The following is a 22,401-nucleotide window of genomic DNA, read 5'->3' as shown; positions in this document are numbered from 1 at the left end:
CCCTCAACCCAACTTTCTCTGGTGGGTACGCTCTATTGGCTCTCCTCAATCTACATAGCACATAACAATACCTTTTCGATTAGTGCTTGAAACCCAATAATCTCAGCCCAGGAACTTCTGCATGGAACTTAAGCACTTGGCCTAGACTAGAGTGAAACTGGATCAAATGAAGATATGGCATCTGTATGTTAGTATCTGGTTTAACTCTCCTGTATATGTCCCCATTGTGTTGCAGATGAGGTGATGTCTTTAGACCAGAGCCTGTTGAAGGTGATCTTGGAGAACCACATTCTGAAGCAAAAACACAAACTGAGTGAACTCTACAACGGACAGCTGCTGGAGACCGTCGCTGGAAAACGAATACGCGTCTTCATCTACCGCACTGTGAGTGGGAGATAGTGTGTGTGTGTGTGTGTGTGTGTGTGTGTGTGTGTGTGTGTGTGTGTGTGTGTGTGTGTGTGTGTGTGTGTGTGTGTGTGTGTGTGTGTGTGTGTGTGTGTGTGTGTGTGTGTGTGTGTGTGTGTGTGTGTGTGTGTGTGTGTGTGTGTGTGTGTGTGTGTGTGTGTTTGTGTGTGGCACAGTCCGGTAAGATGTGTGGGAGGTGTGTGTCTCTTTATTATCAACAGCTGGTGCGTAATCTCTAACATTAACGTCTCGAGGTTCTGCTCGAATGAGTTAGAATGATAAGCTGTTGACCTCACTATTTACCAAGAGAGTTTTCATCAAGATTTGTCATAGCTGTCTATTTACCACCACAAACTGATACTGGCACTAAGACAACACTCAATAAGCTGTATAAAGGCCGCAAGCAAATGCTTATCCAGAGGCGGCCGGAGATTTTAATGCAGGAAAACCGTTTGACCTCATTTCTACCAGCATGTTACAACTAGAGGGATAAAACCTCTACAAGCACCTTTACTCCACACACAGAGACGCATACAAAGCTCTCCTTCGCTCTCCATTTGGCAAATCGGACCATAAGTCTACCCTCCTGATTCCTGCTTACAAGCTGAAACTCAAACAGGAAGTACCTTTGACTCAACACAGAAGTGGTCCAATGAAACGGATGCTAAACTTCAGGACTGATTCGCAACTGGAAAATGTTCCAGGATTCATCCGATAATATTGAGCAGTTTACCACATCAGTCAACGGCTTCATTACTAAGTCTCATCGACGACGTCATCACCACAGTGACCGGTACGTACATATCCCAACCAGAAGCCATGGATTACAGGCAATGACCTCCGACGAACCATCAAACAGGCAAAGCGTTAAAACAGTACTGAGATTGAATCGTACTACACCGACTCTGATGCTCGTCGGATGTGGTAGGGCTTGCAGACTATTACGGATTACAAAAGGAAACCCAGCCGCGGAATGCCCAGTGATGCGAGCCTACCAGACGAGCTAAGTGCCTTCTATGCTCAGTTCAAGACAAGCAACACTGAACCATACATGAGAGCACCAGCTGTTCCAGTTGACTGTATGATCATGCTCTCCACAGCTGATGTGAGGGAGACCTTTAAACAGGTCAACATTCACAAGGCCGCAAGGCGCTACTGAGGGTAGTGTGTTCGACCAAGTACATATAACTGGGGGCAGAACTCCCTGCCATCCATGACCTCTATAGCAGGTGGTGTCAGAGGAAAGCCCCAACAATTGTCAAAGATCCAGCCACCCAAGTCATAGACTCTCTTTGCTACTGCATGGCAAGTGGTATCTGAGTGTCTGTGACCAAAAGACTCCTGAACAGATTCTATCCCCAAGCCATTACACTGCTGAACAGCTTCTACCCCCCAAGCCATTACACTGCTGAACAGCTTCTACCCCCAAGCCATTACACTGCTGAACAGCTTCTACCCCCAAGCCATCAGACTGCTGAACAGCTTCTACCCCCAAGCCATTACACTGCTGAACAGCTTCTACCCCCAAGCCATCAGATTGCTGAACAGCTTCTACCCCAAAGTCATTACACTGCTGAACAGCTTCTACCCCCAAGCCATCAGATTGCTGAACAGCTTCTACCCCCAAGCCATCAGACTGCTGAACAGCTTCTACTCCCAAGCCATTACACTGCTGAACAGCTTATACTCCCAAGCCATTACACTGCTGTAGAGGACCACTAGACCTTTACTAGTCCTGTATTAGAGGACCACTAGACATTTGCTAGTCCTGTATTACTAGTCCTGTAGTAGAGGATCAATGGACCTTTACTAGTCCTGTAGTAGAGGACAGGTAGACCTTTACTAGTCCTGTATTAGAGGACAGGTAGATCTTTACTAGTCCTATAGTAGAGGACAGGTAGACCTTTACTAGTCCTGTAGTAGAGGACCACTGGGTCTTTACTAGTCCTGTATTAGAGGATCACTGGACCTTTACTAGTCCTGTAGTAGAGGACCACTAGACCTTTACTAGTCCTGTATTAGAGGACAGGTAGATCTTTACTAGTCCTATAGTAGAGGACAGGTAGACCTTTACTAGTCCTGTAGTAATAATAATAATAATAATAATATATGCCATTTAGCAGACGCTTTTATCCAAAGCGACTTACAGTCATGTGTGCATACATTCTACGTATGGGTGGTCCCGGGAATCGAACCCACTACCCTGGCGTTACAAGCGCCATGCTCTACCAACTGAGCTACAGAAGGACCATTAGAGGACCACTGGGTCTTTACTAGTCCTGTATTAGAGGATCACTGGACCTTTACTAGTCCTGTAGTAGAGGACCACTGGACTTTACTATTCCTGTAGTAGAGGACCACTAGACCTTTACTATTCCTGTAGTAGAGGACCTGACCTATTAGAGGACAGGTAGACCTTTTACTAGTCCTGTAGTAGAGGATCACTGGTAGTCTTCCTGTATTAGAGGACAGGTAGACCTGTAGTAGAGGACCACTAGACCTTTACTATTCCTGTAGTAGAGGACCACTAGACCTTTACTAGTCCTGTATTAGAGGACAGGTAGACCTTTACTAGTCCTGTAGTAGAGGATCACTGGGTCTTTACTATTCCTGTAGTAGAGGACCACTAGACCTTTACTAGTCCTATATTAGAGGACCACTAGACCTTTACTAGTCCTGTAGTAGAGGATCACTGGGTCTTTACTATTCCTGTAGTAGAGGACCACTAGACCTTTACTAGTCCTGTATTAGAGGACCACTAGACCTTTACTAGTCCTGTAGTAGAGGATCACTGGGTCTTTACTATTCCTGTAGTAGAGGACCACTAGACCTTTACTAGTCCTGTATTAGAGGACCACTAGACCTTTACTAGTCCTGTAGTAGAGGATCACTGGGTCTTTACTAGTCCTGTAGTAGAGGACCACTAGACCTTTACTAGTCCTGTATTAGAGGACAGGTAGACCTTTACTAGTCCTTTATTAGAGGATCACAATAGTAAAATAATGCAATTTAGGGAGCCAATGGAGAGAGAGCCACCACTAAATGAACAGCTCTTTCACACATGACAGACACGGGCAATATTGCCGGAGATTTATTGGCAGATATTGTCAGGTTTGACTTTTATAGTGGCTGTCCAGGGGTGGGATAATGTCAATGTTGCATTGATTAGACAGCAGCTAGCAGTTTGAGGTGTCTGATACTCATCTGATTTGTTTATGACAGTTTGAGGTGGAACACATGAAAACTCACAAAATAATATAGACATTTAAAATGTTATATTACTGGCTATGTGTTGTAACAATGTGCAAGTAGTTGTAGTATGAAACGGAAAATACATCTCTCTCTCTCTTACTCTCTAGATTGGAATGCATTGGATGGGTGGATAGATAGATAGATAGATAGATAGATAGATAGATAGATAGATAGATAGATGGATGGATGGATGGATGGATGGATGGATGGATGGATAGATGGATGGATGGATGGATGATGGATGGATGGATGGATGGATGGATGGATGGATGGATGGAAGGATGGATGGATGGATGGATGGATGGATGGATGGATGGATGGATGGATGGATGGATGGATGGATGGATGGAAGGGTGGGTGGGTGGGTGGGTGGGTGGGTGGGTGGGTGGGTGGGTGGGTGGGTGGGTGGGTGGGTGGATGGATGGATGGGTGGGTGGGTGGGTGGATGGATGGAAGGGATGGATGGATGGATGGATGGATGGATGGATGGATGGATGGATGGATGGATGGATGGATGGATGGAAGGATGGGTGGATGGATGGATGGATGGATGGATGGATGGATGGATGGATGGAAGGGTGGGTGGGTGGGTGGGTGGGTGGGTGGGTGGGTGGGTGGGTGGGTGGGTGGGTGGGTGGGTGGGTGGATGGAGGGATAAATGGATGGATGGATGGATGGATGGATGGATGGATGGATGGATGGATGGATGGATGGATGGATGGATGGATGGATGGATGGATGGAAGTGGATGGATGGAAGGGTGGATGGTTGGATGGATGGTTGGGTGGGTGGGTGGGTGGGTGGGTGGGTGGGTGGATGTATGGATGGATGGAAGGGTGGGTGGATGTATGGATGGATGGATGGGTGGAAGGGTGGGTGGGTGGGTGGGTGGGTGGGTGGGTGGGTGGGTGGTGGGTGGGTGGGTGGGTGGGTGGGTGGGTGGGTGGATGGATGGATGGATGTATGGATGGAAGGGTGGGTGGGTGGGTGGGTGGGTGGGTGGGTGGGTGGGTGGGTGGGTGGGTGGGTGGATGTATGGATGGGTGGGTGGGTGGGTGGGTGGGTGGGTGGGTGGGTGGGTGGGTGGATGGGTGGACGGGTAGATGGGTGGAAGGGTAGATGAATGGATGGATGGGTGAATGGATGGATGGGGAGACGGGTAGATGAATGGATGGATGGGTGGGTGGATGGGTGGGTGGGTCGGTGGACGGGTAGATGAATGGATGGTTGGATGGGTGAATGGATGGATGGATGGGTGGATGGATGGGTGAATGGATGGATGGGTGGACGGGTAGATGAATGGATGGATGGGTGGACGGGTGGACGGATGGGTGGATGGACAGATGGGTGGACAGATGGGTGAATGGATGGATGGGTGGGCCGGCGGGCGGGCGGGTAGATGAATGGGTGGATGGATGGGTGAATGGATGGATGGGTGAATGGATGGATGGATGTGTGGATGGACAGATGGGTGGACGGGTGGGTGGATGGACGAATGGGTGGACGGATGGGTGGATGGATGTTTAGAATTGATTGCATTGGACTAGTAACCGAAAGGTTGCAAGATCGAATCACTGAGCTCACAAGGTAAAATTATTAACTGACATGCTTAGTTAAAATAAAGGTAAAATAAAATAAAATAAAATATTGATTGATGTACGTGTCTCTATCTCCGTCTCTAGGCTGTGTGTATTGAGAATTCCTGCATGGTGCGAGGCAGTAAAGAGGGCAGCAACGGAGCCCTTCACCTGATGAGGTCTCTCATCAAACCAGCTCAGACCACCATCTACAAGGTTCTCATGGCAGATGGACGCTTCAAGTAAGGACATCCAGACCAATGTCTTCATTTGACAGTGTGGTCACATCTTGAGACTCGGGACTATTGGTATCAATGAAAGATTTGTGTGATACGTTGTTAGGTGTATATCCGGGGAGATCAGATAATTTACATGTCAATATTAGACGTTTCAGGTCCTTCAAATTTATAATAAATACCTATTTTCTGCAAACAAAATGTAAAAACTTGTTTTTTTTTAATAAAGAATGAATTAGGAAGGAAAATCGGTAAAAAATAGACGTTTGTCTATAATACCTCAAATTTGAGGTGAAACCGTTGGTATAGATCTATAGATGGTATATCTTTTTTTTTTTAAATACAAAAAAAATAAGTAAAATTCCTTCATGGTTATATCTGCCTGTTCCATTAAGACAAAGATTTTCAAGACTTTATTGAACTAAAGACTCACTGTTTCTCTCTGTGCTCTCAAGGATTTGATTGAGTCATTAACTAATTGATTGATTGGATTATTGATTTATTGAGTGATTGGTTGATTGGTTGAGTGATTGGTTTCTCTATCTCTATGTATCTGTCTGTAGTATCTTCCTGTCTCTGATGAAGAGTGCAGGTCTGACAGAGCTGTTGAAACAGGAGGGATCCTACACCGTTTTCGCACCCACAGATGAAGCCTTCGACGGGATCACAGAACGGGACATCACCCTGCTGGCCAGTTAGTAGTCCGTCTCTCTTTCCCATCCTTCAATCTTGTTAGCAATCTTCTTTCATTCTTCATCCACTTTACAACATAGGACAGGAACCAGCAATGTAGAGGATGCCTGTACCTGTTGGAGAATTCAGTGCTCCCACCTGTCCAGTTCTTTGAGTTTACTGCTTTTCCACCTGTCCAGTTCTTTGAGTTTACTGTGTTTCTACCTGTCCAGTTCTTTGAGTTCAGTTCATAAAAGGAGAAGTGATAGAGGGAGCCACTGTTGAGATACATATTCGTTTCTACCTGTCCAGTCCATAAAAGGAGAAGTGATAGAGGGAGCCACTGTTGAGATACATATTTGTGTAACTCCTGTTTTTCCTGTGTGACATCATCATTAGGCGACGTGAACGCTCTGAGGACCATCCTCCTGTATCACTTCAGTAACGGCGTCTTCATCAACGGGGGACTGGAGGGTGGGGTCACCAACCTGCTCAAGACCATCCAGGGACACAACCTGCAAGTGCTGTCTGTATGTACACTCAACCATTCTCATACAGTGCACACTTTAATAAGGACCAGACAGCATCAGATAGATGGCCTACAGGTAGAGAGACAGAGGGGCCGCTGTTTTGCTCACACGGATGCTTTCTCCTGTGGGATACATTCAGCCTCTTGTGAATTGAAGGACAATTCTGAAACAGAGAGAAGACACATTATTATTATAATATTCTTTAAATATTTTTTGGGGTGGAAAAGCCTGGATTCCCTTGGCATCCATAAATACACTCCACTGGTGACAGGGCTGAGATTCTGACAGGGCTGTGATTCTGACAGGGTTGTGATTTTTGACAGGTTCGTGATTTGACAGGTTCGAGATTCTGACAGGCTCACTCCAATTAGGTTTAAGCCTCGATGTGGACTTGTTTGAGATTAAAAATCAGACAAATCTATAGAAAATCTCATAAACAGAAAACATCTATTTTTTTCACACAAGGCCTTTCCGTCGCCGTTTGGGAACTTTTTGTCACATTTAAATTCCACTTCTCCAGCCACCACTTACACCCCGGCATAGAGCCGATGGAGAGACAGCCACCACTTACACCCCTGCATAGAGCCGATGGAGAGACAGCCACCACTTACACCCCTGCATAGAGCCAATGGAGAGAGAGCCACCACTACACCCCCACATAGAGCCAATGGAGAGAGAGCCACCACTACACCCCCACATAGAGCCAATGGAGAGAGAGCCACCACTATACCCCCACATAGAGCCAATGGAGAGAGAGCCACCACTACACCCCCACATAGAGCCAATGGAGAGAGAGCCACCACTACACCCCCACATAGAGCCAATGGAGAGAGAGCCACCACTACACCCCCACATAGAGCCAATGGAGAGAGAGCCACCACTACACCCCCACATAGAGCCAATGGAGAGACAGCCACCACTACACCCCCACATAGAGCCAATGGAGAGAGAGCCACCACTACACCCCCACATAGAGCCAATGGAGAGAGAGCCACCACTACACCCCCACATAGAGCCAATGGAGAGACAGCCACCACTACACCCCCACATAGAGCCAATGGAGAGAGAGCCACCACTACACCCCCACATAGAGCCGATGGAGAGACAGCCACCACTATACCCCCACATAGAGCCAATGGAGAGAGAGCCACCACTACACCCCCACATAGAGCCAATGGAGAGACAGCCACCACTACACCCCCACATAGAGCCAATGGAGAGAGAGCCACCACTACACCCCCACATAGAGCCGATGGAGAGAGAGCCACCATAACATAAAAAAAAAGAAATATATATATATTTATTTTTTACATTTTCACCCTGCGCTGAATGTAGGTCAGGGCGGGGTCAGTCAGCGGCGGCTTCCCGCATGCGCGATTCATTTGCATTCTGGACACAGAGGGTTAAACATCTCCTGCTCTGACTGCAGCTGGGAGGGACTGGGCCGCCTGTGAGTGCTTTGGGACGGGGATGGGGCCCACGCCAGCACACGCTGCTCGTTGAGAAGAGAAAGAACGATACGTGCTTTCACGTCAGAGTCTCCAAAAGTCTCCAATAACACCAGAAATAGTCGCTAGATTTGTCGATTGTCATTTTTTTGGGAAAATGTGTCGCTAGAGGTGGTCTTGAATACTTGCTAAATGTAGCAACAAAGTCGCTAAGTTGGCAACACTGCTTGCTAGATGTAGTATCTGGGATCTACATCTGTTTATAGTAGTTACTGTGCTGTTACTAAGCAGTAATGCATTATGGCAGTGTTACGTTACTACACCTAATAGGAAATGCACATGCGCACTGGGGTGCCGGGAACTGTAGAGCACGAGGGGTTTTGACTAAACGAAAACTAACTGTACTCCCGTCTCCTGCCTGGTCATTTCTCCACAACACAAATATTACACTAGACTATGGCAAACTACAGCTCGCTATTGCACTGTGACATGTCGGTCCCACCCATTAAGTCAAAATGTGATTGGTTGATTCCAACTGTCACTCCAAAATGTTTCCCTAATATAGTTGAATGGTAGATGCCTTTATTTAGCATCTGATGGCCGAGCCAATGGTTGACTAGATTTATCTCCCCAGAGACCAGCGAAGAAAAATCCTGATTGGATATTTTTTCTCTTCAGTGTTAACACTTTCCTTTCCAACAAAAACTAAAGAGATTAAATCAGAACATCAATACAAATAATAATATAATGATCATTATAATTATATTATTATAATAATTATTTAATAAATCGTTAGCCGATGGCGCATTGTTCCCCACTGTGTTTGGGTTAGTAATCATTTGTAGAGTGGCTCTATTTTCCATCAGCATCTGAATGTCTAAAGAATCTGTATGAAATATGAACACAGGAGCACATTTTGAACTCTGATGATCGTGATAATTTGACAAAATTACAATTATAGTCTTGAATTGGACTCGCATTCCTCTGGTGTCTGTCTTGGTCCCCTTGTCTCCGTCTCGACTCAGTCTCAACCCCCCCGGTCTTGGTCCCCTTGTCTCCGTCTCGACTCAGTCTCAACCCCCCCGGTCTTGGTCCCCTTGTCTCCGTCTCGACTCAGTCTCAACCCCCCCGGTCTTGGTCCCCTTGTCTCCGTCTCGACTCAGTCTCAACCCCCGGTCTTGGTCCCCTTGTCTTGGTCCCCTCTGTCTCTGTCTCGACTCAGTCTCAACCCCCGGTCTTGGTCCCCTTGTCTCTCAACCCCCCGGTCTTGGTCCCCTTGTCTCCGTCTCCCCTTGTCTCCGACTCAGTCTCAACCCCGGTCTTGGTCCCCTTGTCTCCGTCTTGACTCAGTCTCACCCCCCTGGTCTTGGTCTTAACTCTGACTTTATTTAGGTGGTCTCGAAAACAACACTGCTCTGAGGTAGTCCCAGAGGCAGAGCAGACGGAAACTTAGTAGGCAGCATTTCCTCTCATTACTGTCTGCGATTACATCGTTATCCATTAGGAAACACCCTTCATTACCACAAGCCAAGGGTTCCAGTAACAAGACTTACATGAGCTCTTACATTCAGATAGTATACAAACTCCTTGACTTTTTACACATTTTGTTACGTTACAGCCTTATTCTAAAAGAAATGCTCCTCATTCTAAAATGGTTTCAACTGTTTGTTTCCTTCATCCATCTACACACAATACCACATAATGACATCACAATACCCCATAATGACATCACAATACCCCATAATGACATCACAATACCCCATAATGACATCACAATACCCCATAATGACATCACAATACCCCATAATGACATCACAATACCCCATAATGACATCACAATACCCATAATGACATCACAATACCCCATAATGACATCACAATACCCCATAATGACATCACAATACCACATAATGACATCACAATACCCCATAATGACATCACAATACCCCATAATGACATCACAATACCCCATAATGACATCACAATACCCCATAATGACATCACAATACCCCATAATGACATCACAATACCACATAATGACATCACAATACCCCATAATGACATCACAATACCCCATAATGACATCACACTACCACATAATGTCATCACAATACCCCATAATGACATCACAATACCCCATAATGACATCACAATACCCCCTAATGACATCACAATACCCCCTAATGATATCACAATACCCCCTAATGATATCACAATACCCCATAATGACATCACAATACCACATAATGACATCACAATACCCCATAATGACATCACAATACCCCATAATGACATCACAATACCCCATAATGACATCACAATACCACATAATGACATCACAATACCCCATAATGACATCACAATACCACATAATGACATCACAATACCCCATAATGACATCACAATACCCCATAATGACATCACAATACCCCATAATGACATCACAATACCCCATAATGACATCACAATACCCCATAATGACATCACACTACCCCATAATGACATCACAATACCCCATAATGACATCACAATACCCCATAATGACATCACAATACCCCCTAATGATATCACAATACCCCATAATGACATCACAATACCCCATAATGACATCACAATACCCCATAATGACATCACAATACCCCATAATGACATCACAATACCCCATAATGACATCACAATACCCCATAATGACATCACAATACCACATAATGACAAAGTGAAAACAGGTTTATAGAATTGTTTGAAAATGTATTTTTTTTTAAAACAAAGAAATTAAATATAACATTTACATAAATAATCAAATCATTTACTCAGTACTTTGTTGAAGCACTTTTGGCAGCTGTTACAGCCTCCAGTCTTCTTGGGTTTGACGCTACCAGATTGGCACACCTGTATTTGCAGAGTTTCTCCCATTCTTCTCTGCAGATCCTCTCAAGCTCTGTCAGGTTGGATGGGGAGCATCGCTGCACAGCTAGTTTCAGGTCTCTCCAGAGATGTTGGCTCGGGTTCAAGTCTGGGCTCTGGCTGGGCTACTCAAGGACATTCAGAGACTTGTCCTGAAGCCATTCCTGCGTTGTCTTGGCTGTGTGCTTAGGCTGGTTGTCCTGTTGGAAGGTGAACCTTCACCCCAGTCTGAGGTCCTGAGTGCACTGGAGCAGGTTTTCATCAAGGATATCAATGTGCTTTGCTCTGTTCTTATTTCCCTTGATCCTGACTAGTCTCTCAGTCCTTGCCATTTAAAAACATCCCCACAGCATGATGCTGCCACCACCATGCTTCACCGTAGGGATAGTGCCAGGTTTCCTCCAGATGTGACGCTTGGCATTCAGGCCAAAGAGTTCAATCTTGATTTCATCAGACCAGAACATCTTGTTTCTCATGGTCTGAGAGTCCTTTAGGAGCCTTTTTGCAAACTCTAAGCGGTGTCATGTGGCTTTTACTGAGGAGTGGCTTCCGTCTGGCCACTCTACCGAAAAGGCCTGATTGGTGGAGTGCTGCAGAGATGGTTGTCCTTCTGGAAAGTTTTCCCATCTCCACAGAGGAACTCTGGAGCTCTATCAGAGTGACCATTAGGTTCTTGGTCACCTCCCTGACTAAGGCCGTTCTCCCCCGATTGCTCAGTTTTTGGTGGTTCCAAACTTCTTCCATTTAAGAATTATGGAGGCCACTGTGTTCTTGCGGACCTTCAATGCTGCAGAAATGTTTTGGTGCCCTTCCCCAGATCTGTGCTTCGACACAATCCTGTCTTTGAGCTCTTCGGACAATTCCTTCGACCTCATGGCTTGGGTTTTTGCTCTGACATGCAATGTCAACTGTGGGATCTTATATAGACAGGTGTGTGCCTTTCCAAATCATGTCCAATCAATTGAATTTACCACAGGTGAACTCCGCTCTAGTTGTAGAAACATACTTATGTAAATAAGGTATTTCTGTTTGTGTTTTTAATAATGAAACCTGTTTTTCTTTGTCATTATGTGGTATTGTGATGTCATTATGGGGTATTGTGATGTCATTATGGGGTATTGTGATGTCATTATGGGGTATTGTGATGTCATTATGGGGTATTGTGTGATTGATGAGGATTATTTTTTGTTTAATCCATGAGAGAATACGACTGTATTCTGAAAGGTTTGATACATATAATACATGACTTAGGCTCGCAGGTTTTTCAGTATCATAGATTACATTACACAGTTGTTCACTCCACCCCACCCACCCTCTCTCCTCCCTTCATTTTTATCCACAACGCAGATAGCCCTTTTCCTGTCTCTATCAGTCTGGACAGTCTCAGAAAAGACTTCCTTAATTCTTGAAGGAAGTTCAGAAACAAGGCATGCAGGGAGGGAGGGAGAGAGAGAGAGAGAGAGGGGGAGAGAGGGAGAGAGAGGGGGAGAGAGAGGGGAGGGAGAGAGAGGGGGAGAGAGAGAGGGAGGGAGAGAGAGGGGGAGAGAGAGAGGGAGGGAGAGAGAGGGGAGAGAGAGAGAGAGAGAGAGAGAGAGAGAGAGAGAGAGAGAGAGAGAGAGGGGGAGAGAGGGGGAGAGAGGGAGAGAGTAGTTTTGGCTGAACTCCACAGATACAGGCTCTGACGGAGCAGATTTTGTAAATATTTGTTTATTTAACTAGGCAAGTCAGTTAAGAACAAATCCTTATTTTCAATGACGGCCTACCGGGAAACAGTGGGTTAACTGCCTTGTTCAGGGGCAGAACAGCATATGTTTTCTAAAGGAAATAGCTGTAATGGGAGGAGATTATTGGCTATTGTCTAAATGGGGACGTGAAGACAGACAGGAAGTAAGAAGTGACCTTACATACACTGAGGTGAAAATGTTTATGTGTGTGTGCTTGCGTGTGTGTTTTCATGGGGAGTGCGTGCTCACAGAGTTAGAGAAAGTGGCTCAAATTAGGGCTTAGAGAGAGAGACATTCAAAGTCGAGGGTTAGAGAGAGAGACACTCAAAGTCGAGGGTTAGAGAGAGAGACACTCAAAGTCGAGGGCTAGAGACTCAGTCCTGATGTCATTAGTAAGGGAATCATTATGTCCTGATGTCATTAGTAAGGGAATCATTATGTCATTAGTAAGGGAATCATTATGTCCTGATGTCATTAGTATAGGGAATCATTATGTCCTGATGTCATTAGTAAGGGAATCATTATGTCCTAATGTCATTAGTATAGGGAATCATTATGTCCTAATGTCATTAGTAAGGGAATCATTATGTCCTGATGTCATTAGTATAGGGAATCATTATGTCATTAGTAAGGGAATCATTATGTCATTAGTAAGGGAATCATTATGTCCTGATGTCATTAGTATAGGGAATCATTATGTCCTGATGTCATTAGTATAGGGAATCATTATGTCATTAGTAAGGGAATCATTATGTCATTAGTAAGGGAATCATTATGTCCTGGTGTCATTAGTAAGGGAATCATTATGTCATTAGTAAGGGAATCATTATGTCATTAGTAAGGGAATCATTATGTCCTGATGTCATTAGTAAGGGAATCATTATGTCATTAGTAAGGGAATCATTATGTCATTAGTAAGGGAATCATTGAACTTCCGGCGCCGACTGAGATGGCCGCCTCGCTTCGCGTTCCTAGGAAACTATGCAGTTTTTTGTTTTTTTACGTGTTATTTCTTACATTAGTACCCCAGGTCATCTTAGGTTTCATTACATACAGTCGAGAAGAACTACTGAATATAAGATCAGCGTCAACTCACCATCAGTACGACCAAGAATATGTTTTCCGCGACGCGGATCCTGTGTTCTGCCTTACAAACAGGACAACGGAATGGATCGCATGCAGCGACCCAAGGAAACGACTCCGAAAAAGAGGGAAACGCGGCGGTGTTCTGGTCAGACTCCGGAAAAGGGCACATCGCGCACCACTTCCCAGTATTCTTCTTGCCAATGTCCAGTCTCTCGACAACAAGGTTGATGAAATCCGAGCAAGGGTGGCATTCCAGAGGGACATCAGAGACTGCAACGTTCTCTGCTTTACGGAGACATGGCTTACTGGGAAAACGCTATCCAGGGCGGTGCAGCCAACGGGTTTCTCCACGCATCGCGCCGACAGAACAAACATCTCTCTGGTAAGAAGAGTGGAGGGGGCGTATGCCTCATGACTAACGGGACATGGTGTGATGAAGAAAACATACAGGAACTCAAATCCTTCTGTTCACCTGATTTAGAATTCCTCACAATCAAATGTAGACCGCATTATCTTCCAAGAGAATTCTCTTCGATTATAATCACAGCCGTATATATCCCCCCCCAAGCAGACACATCGATGGCTCTGAACGAACTTTATTTAACTCTTTGCAAACTGGAAAACATTTATCCGGAGGCTGCATTCATTGTAGCTGGGGATTTTAACAATCTGAAAACAAGACTCCCTAAATTTTATCAGCATATAGATTGCGCAACCAGGGGTGGTAAAACCTTGGATCATTGTTACTCTAACTTCCGCGACGCATATAAGGCCCTGCCCCGCCCCCCTTTCGGAAAAGCTGACCACGACTCCATTTTGCTGATCCCTGCCTACAGACAGAAATTAAAACAAGAGGCTCCCACGCTGAGGTCTGTCCAACGCTGGTCAGAACAAGCTGACTCTACACTCCAAGACTGCTTCCATCACGTGGACTGGGACATGTTTCGTATTGCGTCAGATGGGAATATTGACGAATACGCTGATTCGGTGTGCGAGTTCATTAGAACGTGCGTCGAAGATGTCGTTCCCATAGCAACGATAAAAACATTCCCTAACCAGAAACCGTGGATTGATGGCAGCATTCGCGTGAAACTGAAAGCGAACCACTGCTTTTAATCAGGGCAAGGTGTCTGGCAACATGACTGAATACAAACAGTGCAGCTATTCCTCCGTAAGGCTATCAAACAAGCTAAGCGTCAGTACAGAGACAAAGTGGAATCTCAATTCAATGGCTCAGACACAAGAGGCATGTGGCAGGGTCTACAGTCAATCACGGACTACAAGATGAAATCCAGCCCAGTCACGGACCAGGATGTCTTGCTCCCAGGCAGACTAAATAACTTTTTTGCCCGCTTTGAGGACAATACAGTGCCACTGACACGGCCTGCAACGGAAACATGCAGTCTCTCCTTCACTGCAGCCGAGGTGAGTAAGACATTTAAACGTGTTAACCCTAGCAAGGCTGCAGGCCCAGACGGCATCCCCAGCCGCGCCCTCCGAGCATGCGCAGACCAGCTGGCCGGTGTGTTTACGGACATATTCAATCAATCCCTATACCAGTCTGCTGTTCCCACATGCTTCAAGAGGGCCACCATTGTTCCTGTTCCCAAGAAAGCTAAGGTAACTGAGCTAAACGACTACCGCCCCGTAGCACTCACTTCCGTCATCATGAAGTGCTTTGAGAGACTAGTCAAGGACCATATCACCTCCACCCTACCTGACACCCTAGACCCACTCCAATTTGCTTACCGCCCAAATAGGTCCACAGACGATGCAATCTCAACCACACTGCACACTGCCCTAACCCACCTGGACAAGAGGAATACCTATGTGAGAATGCTGTTCATCGACTACAGCTCGGCATTCAACACCATAGTACCCTCCAAGCTCGTCATCAAGCTCGAGACCTTGGGTCTCGACCCCGCCCTGTGCAACTGGGTACTGGACTTCCTGACGGGCCGCCCCCAGGTGGTGAGGGTAGGCAACAACATCTCCTCCCCGCTGATCCTCAACACTGGGGCCCCACAAGGGTGCGTTCTGAGCCCTCTCCTGTACTCCCTGTTCACCCACGACTGCGTGGCCACGCACGCCTCCAACTCAATCATCAAGTTTGCGGACGACACAACAGTGGTAGGCTTGATTACCAACAACGACGAGACGGCCTACAGGGAGGAGGTGAGGGCCCTTGGAGTGTGGTGTCAGGAAAATAACCTCACACTCAACGTCAACAAAACTAAGGAGATGATTGTGGACTTCAGGAAACAGCAGAGGGAACACCCCCCTATCCACATCGATGGAACAGTAGTGGAGAGGGTAGCTAGTTTTAAGTTCCTCGGCATACACATCACAGACAAACTGAATTGGTCCACTCACACTGACAGCGTCGTGAAGGCTGAAGAAATTCGGCTTGTCACCAAAAGCACTCACAAACTTCTACAGATGCACAATCGAGAGCATCCTGGCGGGCTGTATCACCGCCTGGTACGGCAACTGCTCCGCCCTCAACCGTAAGGCTCTCCAGAGGGTAGTGAGGACTGCACAACGCATCACCGGGGGCAAACTACCTGCCCTCCAGGACACCTACACCACCCGTTGTTACAGGAAGGCCATAAAGATCATCAAGGACATCAACCACCCGAACCACTGCCTGTTCACCCCGCTATCATCCAGAAGGCGAGGTCAGTACAGGTGCATCAAAGCTGGGACCGAGAGACTGAAAAACAGCTTCTATCTCAAGGCCATCAGACTGTTAAATAGCCACCACTAACATTGAGTGGCTGCAGCCAACACACTGACACTGACCCAACTCCAGCCATTTTAATAATGGGAATTGATGGAAATGATGTAAATATATCACTAGCCACTTTAAACAATGCTACCTTATATAATGTTACTTACCCTACATTATTCATCTCATATGCATATGTATATACTGTACTCTACAACATCGACTGCATCCTTATGTAACACATGTATCACTAGCCACTTTAACTATGCCACTTTGTTTACTTTGTCTACACACTCATCTCATATGTATATACTGTACTCGATACCATCTACTGTATGCTGCTCTGTACCATCACTCATTCATATATCCTTATGTACATGTTCCTTATCCCCTTACACTGTGTATAAGACAGTAGTTTTGGAATTGTTAGTTAGATTACTTGTTGGTTATCACTGCATTGTCGGAACTAGAAGCACAAGCATTTCGCTACACTCGCATTAACATCTGCTAACCATGTGTATGTGACAAATAAAATTTGATTTGATTTGATTTGATTTGATTATGTCCTGATGTCATTAGTAAGGGAATCATTATGTCATTAGTAAGGGAATCATTATGTCATTAGTAAGGGAATCATTATGTCCTGATGTCATTAGTAAGGGAATCATTATGTCCTGATGTCATTAGTATAGGGAATCATTATGTCCTGATGTCATTAGTAAGGGAATCATTATGTCCTGATGTCATTAGTAAGGGAATCATTATGTCCTGATGTCATTAGTATAGGGAATCATTATGTCCTGATGTCATTAGTATAGGGAATCATTATGTCCTGATGTCATTAGTATAGGGAATCATTATGTCCTGATGTCATTAGTATAGGGAATCATTATGTCCTGATGTCATTAGTAAGGGAATCATTATGTCCTGATGTCATTAGTATAGGGAATCATTATGTCCTGATGTCATTAGTATAGGGAATCATTATGTCCTGATGTCATTAGTAAGGGAATCATTATGTCCTGATGTCATTAGTATAGGGAATCATTATGTCCTGATGTCATTAGTAAGGGAATCATTATGTCCTGATGTCATTAGTAAGGGAATCATTATGTAATTAGTAAGGGAATCATTATGTCCTGATGTCATTAGTATAGGGAATCATTATGTCCTGATGTCATTAGTATAGGGAATCATTATGTCCTGATGTCATTAGTAAGGGAATCATTATGTCCTGATGTCATTAGTAAGGGAATCATTATGTCATGATGTCATTAGTAAGGGAATCATTTTGACTGTGTGTCCACTGCTGTTATCACCATATATCCTTGTTGCTGTTTCATCTCCCAAGTGAAACTTGATCAATGACAACTTGATCAATGACTGCTTGATCAATGACTGCTTGATCAATGACTGCTTGATCAATGACTGCTTGATCAATGACTGCTTGATCAATGACTGCTTGATCAATGACTGCTTGATCAATGACTACTTGATCAATGACTGCTTGATCAATGACTGCTTGATCAATGACTGCTTGATCAATGACTGCTTGATCAATGACTGCTTGATCAATGACTGCTTGATTAATGACTACTTGATCAATGACTACTTGATCAATGACTACTTGATCAATGACTACTTGACCAATGACTACTTGACCAATGACAACTTGATCAATGACTACTTGATCAATGACAACTTGATCAATGACAACTTGATCAATGACTACTTGACCAATGACTACTTGACCAATGACAACTTGATCAATGACAACTTGATCAATGACAACTTGATCAATGACTGCTTGATCAATGACTGCTTGATCAATGACTGCTTGATCAATGACTGCTTGATCAATGACTGCTTGATCAATGACTACTTGATCAATGACTACTTGACCAATGACTACTTGACCAATGACAACTTGATCAATGACTACTTGATCAATGACAACTTGATCAATGACAACTTGATCAATGACTACTTGACCAATGACTACTTGACCAATGACAACTTGATCAATGACAACTTGATCAATGACAACTTGATCAATGACTGCTTGATCAATGACTGCTTGATCAATGACTGCTTGATCAATGACTGCTTGATCAATGACTGCTTGATCAATGACTGCTTGATCAATGACTACTTGATCAATGACTGCTTGATCAATGACTGCTTGATCAATGACTGCTTGATCAATGACTGCTTGATCAATGACTGCTTGATCAATGACTGCTTGATCAATGACTACTTGATCAATGACTACTTGATCAATGACTACTTGACCAATGACTACTTGACCAATGACAACTTGATCAATGACTACTTGATCAATGACAACTTGATCAATGACTACTTGACCAATGACTACTTGACCAATGACAACTTGATCAATGACAACTTGATCAATGACAACTTGATCAATGACTACTTGATCAATGACAACTTGATCAATGACTACTTGATCAATGACTACTTGATCAATGACTACTTGATCAATGCCTGCTTGATCAATGACTACTTGATCAATGACATTGTTGGAGTACAAACAGCCAACAGAACTACAGTTCTATGTTAGCTGGAAAACGCTGCTAGATCATGTTTTAGGGTTTTGGAGTTCATTTGAATATTATAATTATTATTAAGTAATCATGTTTTTAGCACTCCCAGGTGCACAAGTCCATCCATGTATACTGTACCCCATCCTATTACTATTGGTTACAGTAATAACAATGGTTATAACTGGTTATAACTCTTAGGACCCGTGTTTTGACAGGTAACCAATAGTATTTGGAGTTGTGCACCTGTCATAAGAAGGGTCCTAAGTGTTATAAACCATTAATAACCATTGTTATTAATACATGAATAATGTTATTAATAACAATGGTTATAACTGTTTATAACACTTAGGACCCTTCTTATGACAGGTGAACAAGTCCATGTCTATTATTGGTAATCCTGTAGTTATAGCGTTAGTTATAACACTGTTATGACAGTTGAACAAGTCCATGTCTATTATTGGTAATCCTGTAGTTATAGCGTTAGTTATAACACTGTTATGACTGTGTTCTTAATGACAGGTGAACAAGTCCATCATGTCTATTATTGGTAATCCTGTAGTTATAGCGTTAGTTATAACACTGTTATGACAGTTGAACAAGTCCATGTCTATTATTGGTAATCCTGTAGTTATAGCGTTAGTTATAACACTGTTATGACTGTTGAACAAGTCCATGTCTATTATTGGTAATCCTGTAGTTATAGCGTTAGTTATAACACTGTTATGACAGTTGAACAAGTCCATGTCTATTATTGGTAATCCTGTAGTTATAGCGTTAGTTATAACACTGTTATGACTGTTGAACAAGTCCATCATGTCTATTATTGGTAATCCTGTAGTTATAGCGTTAGTTATAACACTGTTATGACAGTTGAACAAGTCCATGTCTATTATTGGTAATCCTGTAGTTATAGCGTTAGTTATAACACTGTTATGACAGTTGAACAAGTCCATGTCTATTATTGGTAATCCTGTAGTTATAGCGTTAGTTATAACACTGTTATGACTGTTGAACAAGTCCATGTCTATTATTGGTAATCCTGTAGTTATAGCGTTAGTTATAACACTGTTATGACTGTTGAACAAGTCCATCATGTCTATTATTGGTAATCCTGTAGTTATAGCGTTAGTTATAACACTGTTATGACAGTTGAACAAGTCCATGTCTATTATTGGTAATCCTGTAGTTATAGCGTTAGTTATAACACTGTTATGACTGTTGAACAAGTCCATCATGTCTATTATTGGTAATCCTGTAGTTATAGCGTTAGTTATAACACTGTTATGACTGTGTTCTTAATGACAGGTGAACAAGTCCATCCAGGTGAATCCTGGTTATAGCGTGTTATAACACTGTTAGACATTGATCTGATGGCCACCAACGGAGTTATGACTGTTGAACAAGTCCATCATGTCTATTATTGGTAATCCTGTAGAACATCACTTTACCCTGGGGGTGAACAAGTCCATCCAGGTGAACTGTGTGTTGATCTGTGTGTGTGTGAACATCCTTTACCCTGGGGGTGAGTGTGTGTGTGTGTGTGTGTGTGTGTGTGTGTGTGTGTGTGTGTGTGTGTGTGTGTGTGTGTGTGTGTGTGTGTGTGTGTGTGTGTGTGTGTGTGTGTGTGTGTGTGTGTGTGTGTGTGTGTGTGTGTGTGTGTGTGTAACCATGTATCTGTGATCTCCAGACCTGCCTGTGGGTCGCGAGTCCCTACTGGTGCTGCTGAAGAAACTCATCAAGTACATCCAGATCAAGGTAGCTGTGTGTGTGTAGTGTGTGTGTGTGTGTGTTTTATTGTCTGGCCATATCTTCAGTCATATATATTTAACTTCTGTCTCACCTTTTACCCCCAACCTCTCATTTGTTGTTGTTATGTTTTAGTATGTCTCTGGATTCTCCTACACCAAAATACCCCTCACCTTCATCAGTAAGTTCATCATTACCGTCTTCATCGTCGTCGTCGATTGTTCTGAACATTACATTTAACATTTTACATTTAAGTCATTTAGCAGACGCTCTTATCCAGAGCGACTTACAAATTGGTGCATTCACCTTATGACATCCAGTGGAACAGCCACTTTACAATAGTGCATCTAAATCTTTTAAGGGGGAGGGGGTGAGAAGGATTACTTTATCCTATCCCTACCAACATCGACGTAATACCAGCTTTTGTTCGTTTTGTTTTGCAGAGAGGACAATCACCACGACAACTCACGTCCGAGCGGAATCGCACGTGGATTCAGGTAAACAGATGTTTATGTTTCATATAATAGAATCTCGTCGGTCCTGCGGCGGCCGTGTGTGTTACTATAGCAACCTGGCAACTTTGCCAAGGGGTTTGGATCTCATAATGGCTCAAGTGTCGGACAAGTGGTTGCTCTGATAGACAGCGGCTGATCCAGTAGTTTATCTTCCATGTGGAATGTTGACCTCTGTCCGTCCCACCTCTGTCCATCCCATGTGGAATATTGACCTCTGTCCCTCCCATGTGGAATATTGACCTCTGTCCCTTCCATGTGGAATGTTGACCTCTGTCCGTCCCATGTGGAATATTGACCTCTGTCCATCCCATGTGGAATATTGACCTCTGTCCCTCCCATGTGGAATGTTGACCTCTGTCCCTCCCACCTCTGTCCATCCCATGTGGAATATTGACCTCTGTCCCTCCCATGTGGAATATTGACCTCTGTCCCTCCCATGTGGAATATTGACCTCTGTCCCTCCCACCTCTGTCCATCCCATGGTGAGGTATTGATCTCTTGTTGATCCCATGTGGAATATTGTCTCTTGTTGATGAGGAATTGGTCTCTTGTCCCTCCCATGTGGAATATTGGTCTCTTTCCCTCCCATGATGAATATTGAGCTGTCCCTCCCATGTGGAATATTGACCTCTGTCCGCCAATGTGGATCTTGACCTTTGTCCCTCCCATGCCCAATAACGTGACCCTGGCCCTCCCATGTGGAAACAGCAATGTGACCTCTAGTTTGTCCCTATTTGGAATATTGACCTCTGTCCCTCCCATGTGGAATATTGACCTGCAATTGCTCCCATTTGGAATATTAATGGTACCTACAGTCCCTCCCATGTGGAATATTGAAATGCTTCATGAGCTGTCCCTTCCATATGGAATATTGAACTCTGTCCCTCCCATGTGGAATATTGACCTCCATCCCTCCCATGTGGAATATTGACCTCTGTCCCTCCAGTGGAATTTGACCTCTGTCCCTCCCATGTGGAATATTGACCTCTGTCCCTCCCATCTGGAATATTG

General features: G+C 44.3%; 1 protein-coding gene across 1 annotated transcript in view; it reads left to right on the top strand.

The window, feature by feature from the left end:
* Positions 1–22,401, top strand: part of LOC124015504 (periostin-like) — a gene marked incomplete at its 5' end in the record, with an annotated part of 36,761 nt that overhangs the window by 1,946 nt on the left and 12,414 nt on the right. Inside the window, 11 exon segments of the mRNA XM_046330751.1 lie at positions 236–384; positions 5,340–5,476; positions 6,034–6,164; positions 6,542–6,672; positions 19,239–19,256; positions 19,496–19,520; positions 20,489–20,514; positions 20,603–20,651; positions 20,817–20,884; positions 21,011–21,056; positions 21,319–21,372. Of these exon segments, the coding sequence (XP_046186707.1) occupies positions 236–384; positions 5,340–5,476; positions 6,034–6,164; positions 6,542–6,672; positions 19,239–19,256; positions 19,496–19,520; positions 20,489–20,514; positions 20,603–20,651; positions 20,817–20,884; positions 21,011–21,056; positions 21,319–21,372 (834 nt within the window).

This window comes from Oncorhynchus gorbuscha, linkage group LG02, assembly GCF_021184085.1.
Source record: "Oncorhynchus gorbuscha isolate QuinsamMale2020 ecotype Even-year linkage group LG02, OgorEven_v1.0, whole genome shotgun sequence".
NCBI lineage: Eukaryota > Metazoa > Chordata > Actinopteri > Salmoniformes > Salmonidae > Oncorhynchus > Oncorhynchus gorbuscha.
The sequence above is the reverse complement of the archived record's forward strand: the minus strand, read 5'-3'. Positions and strand labels throughout refer to the sequence as shown.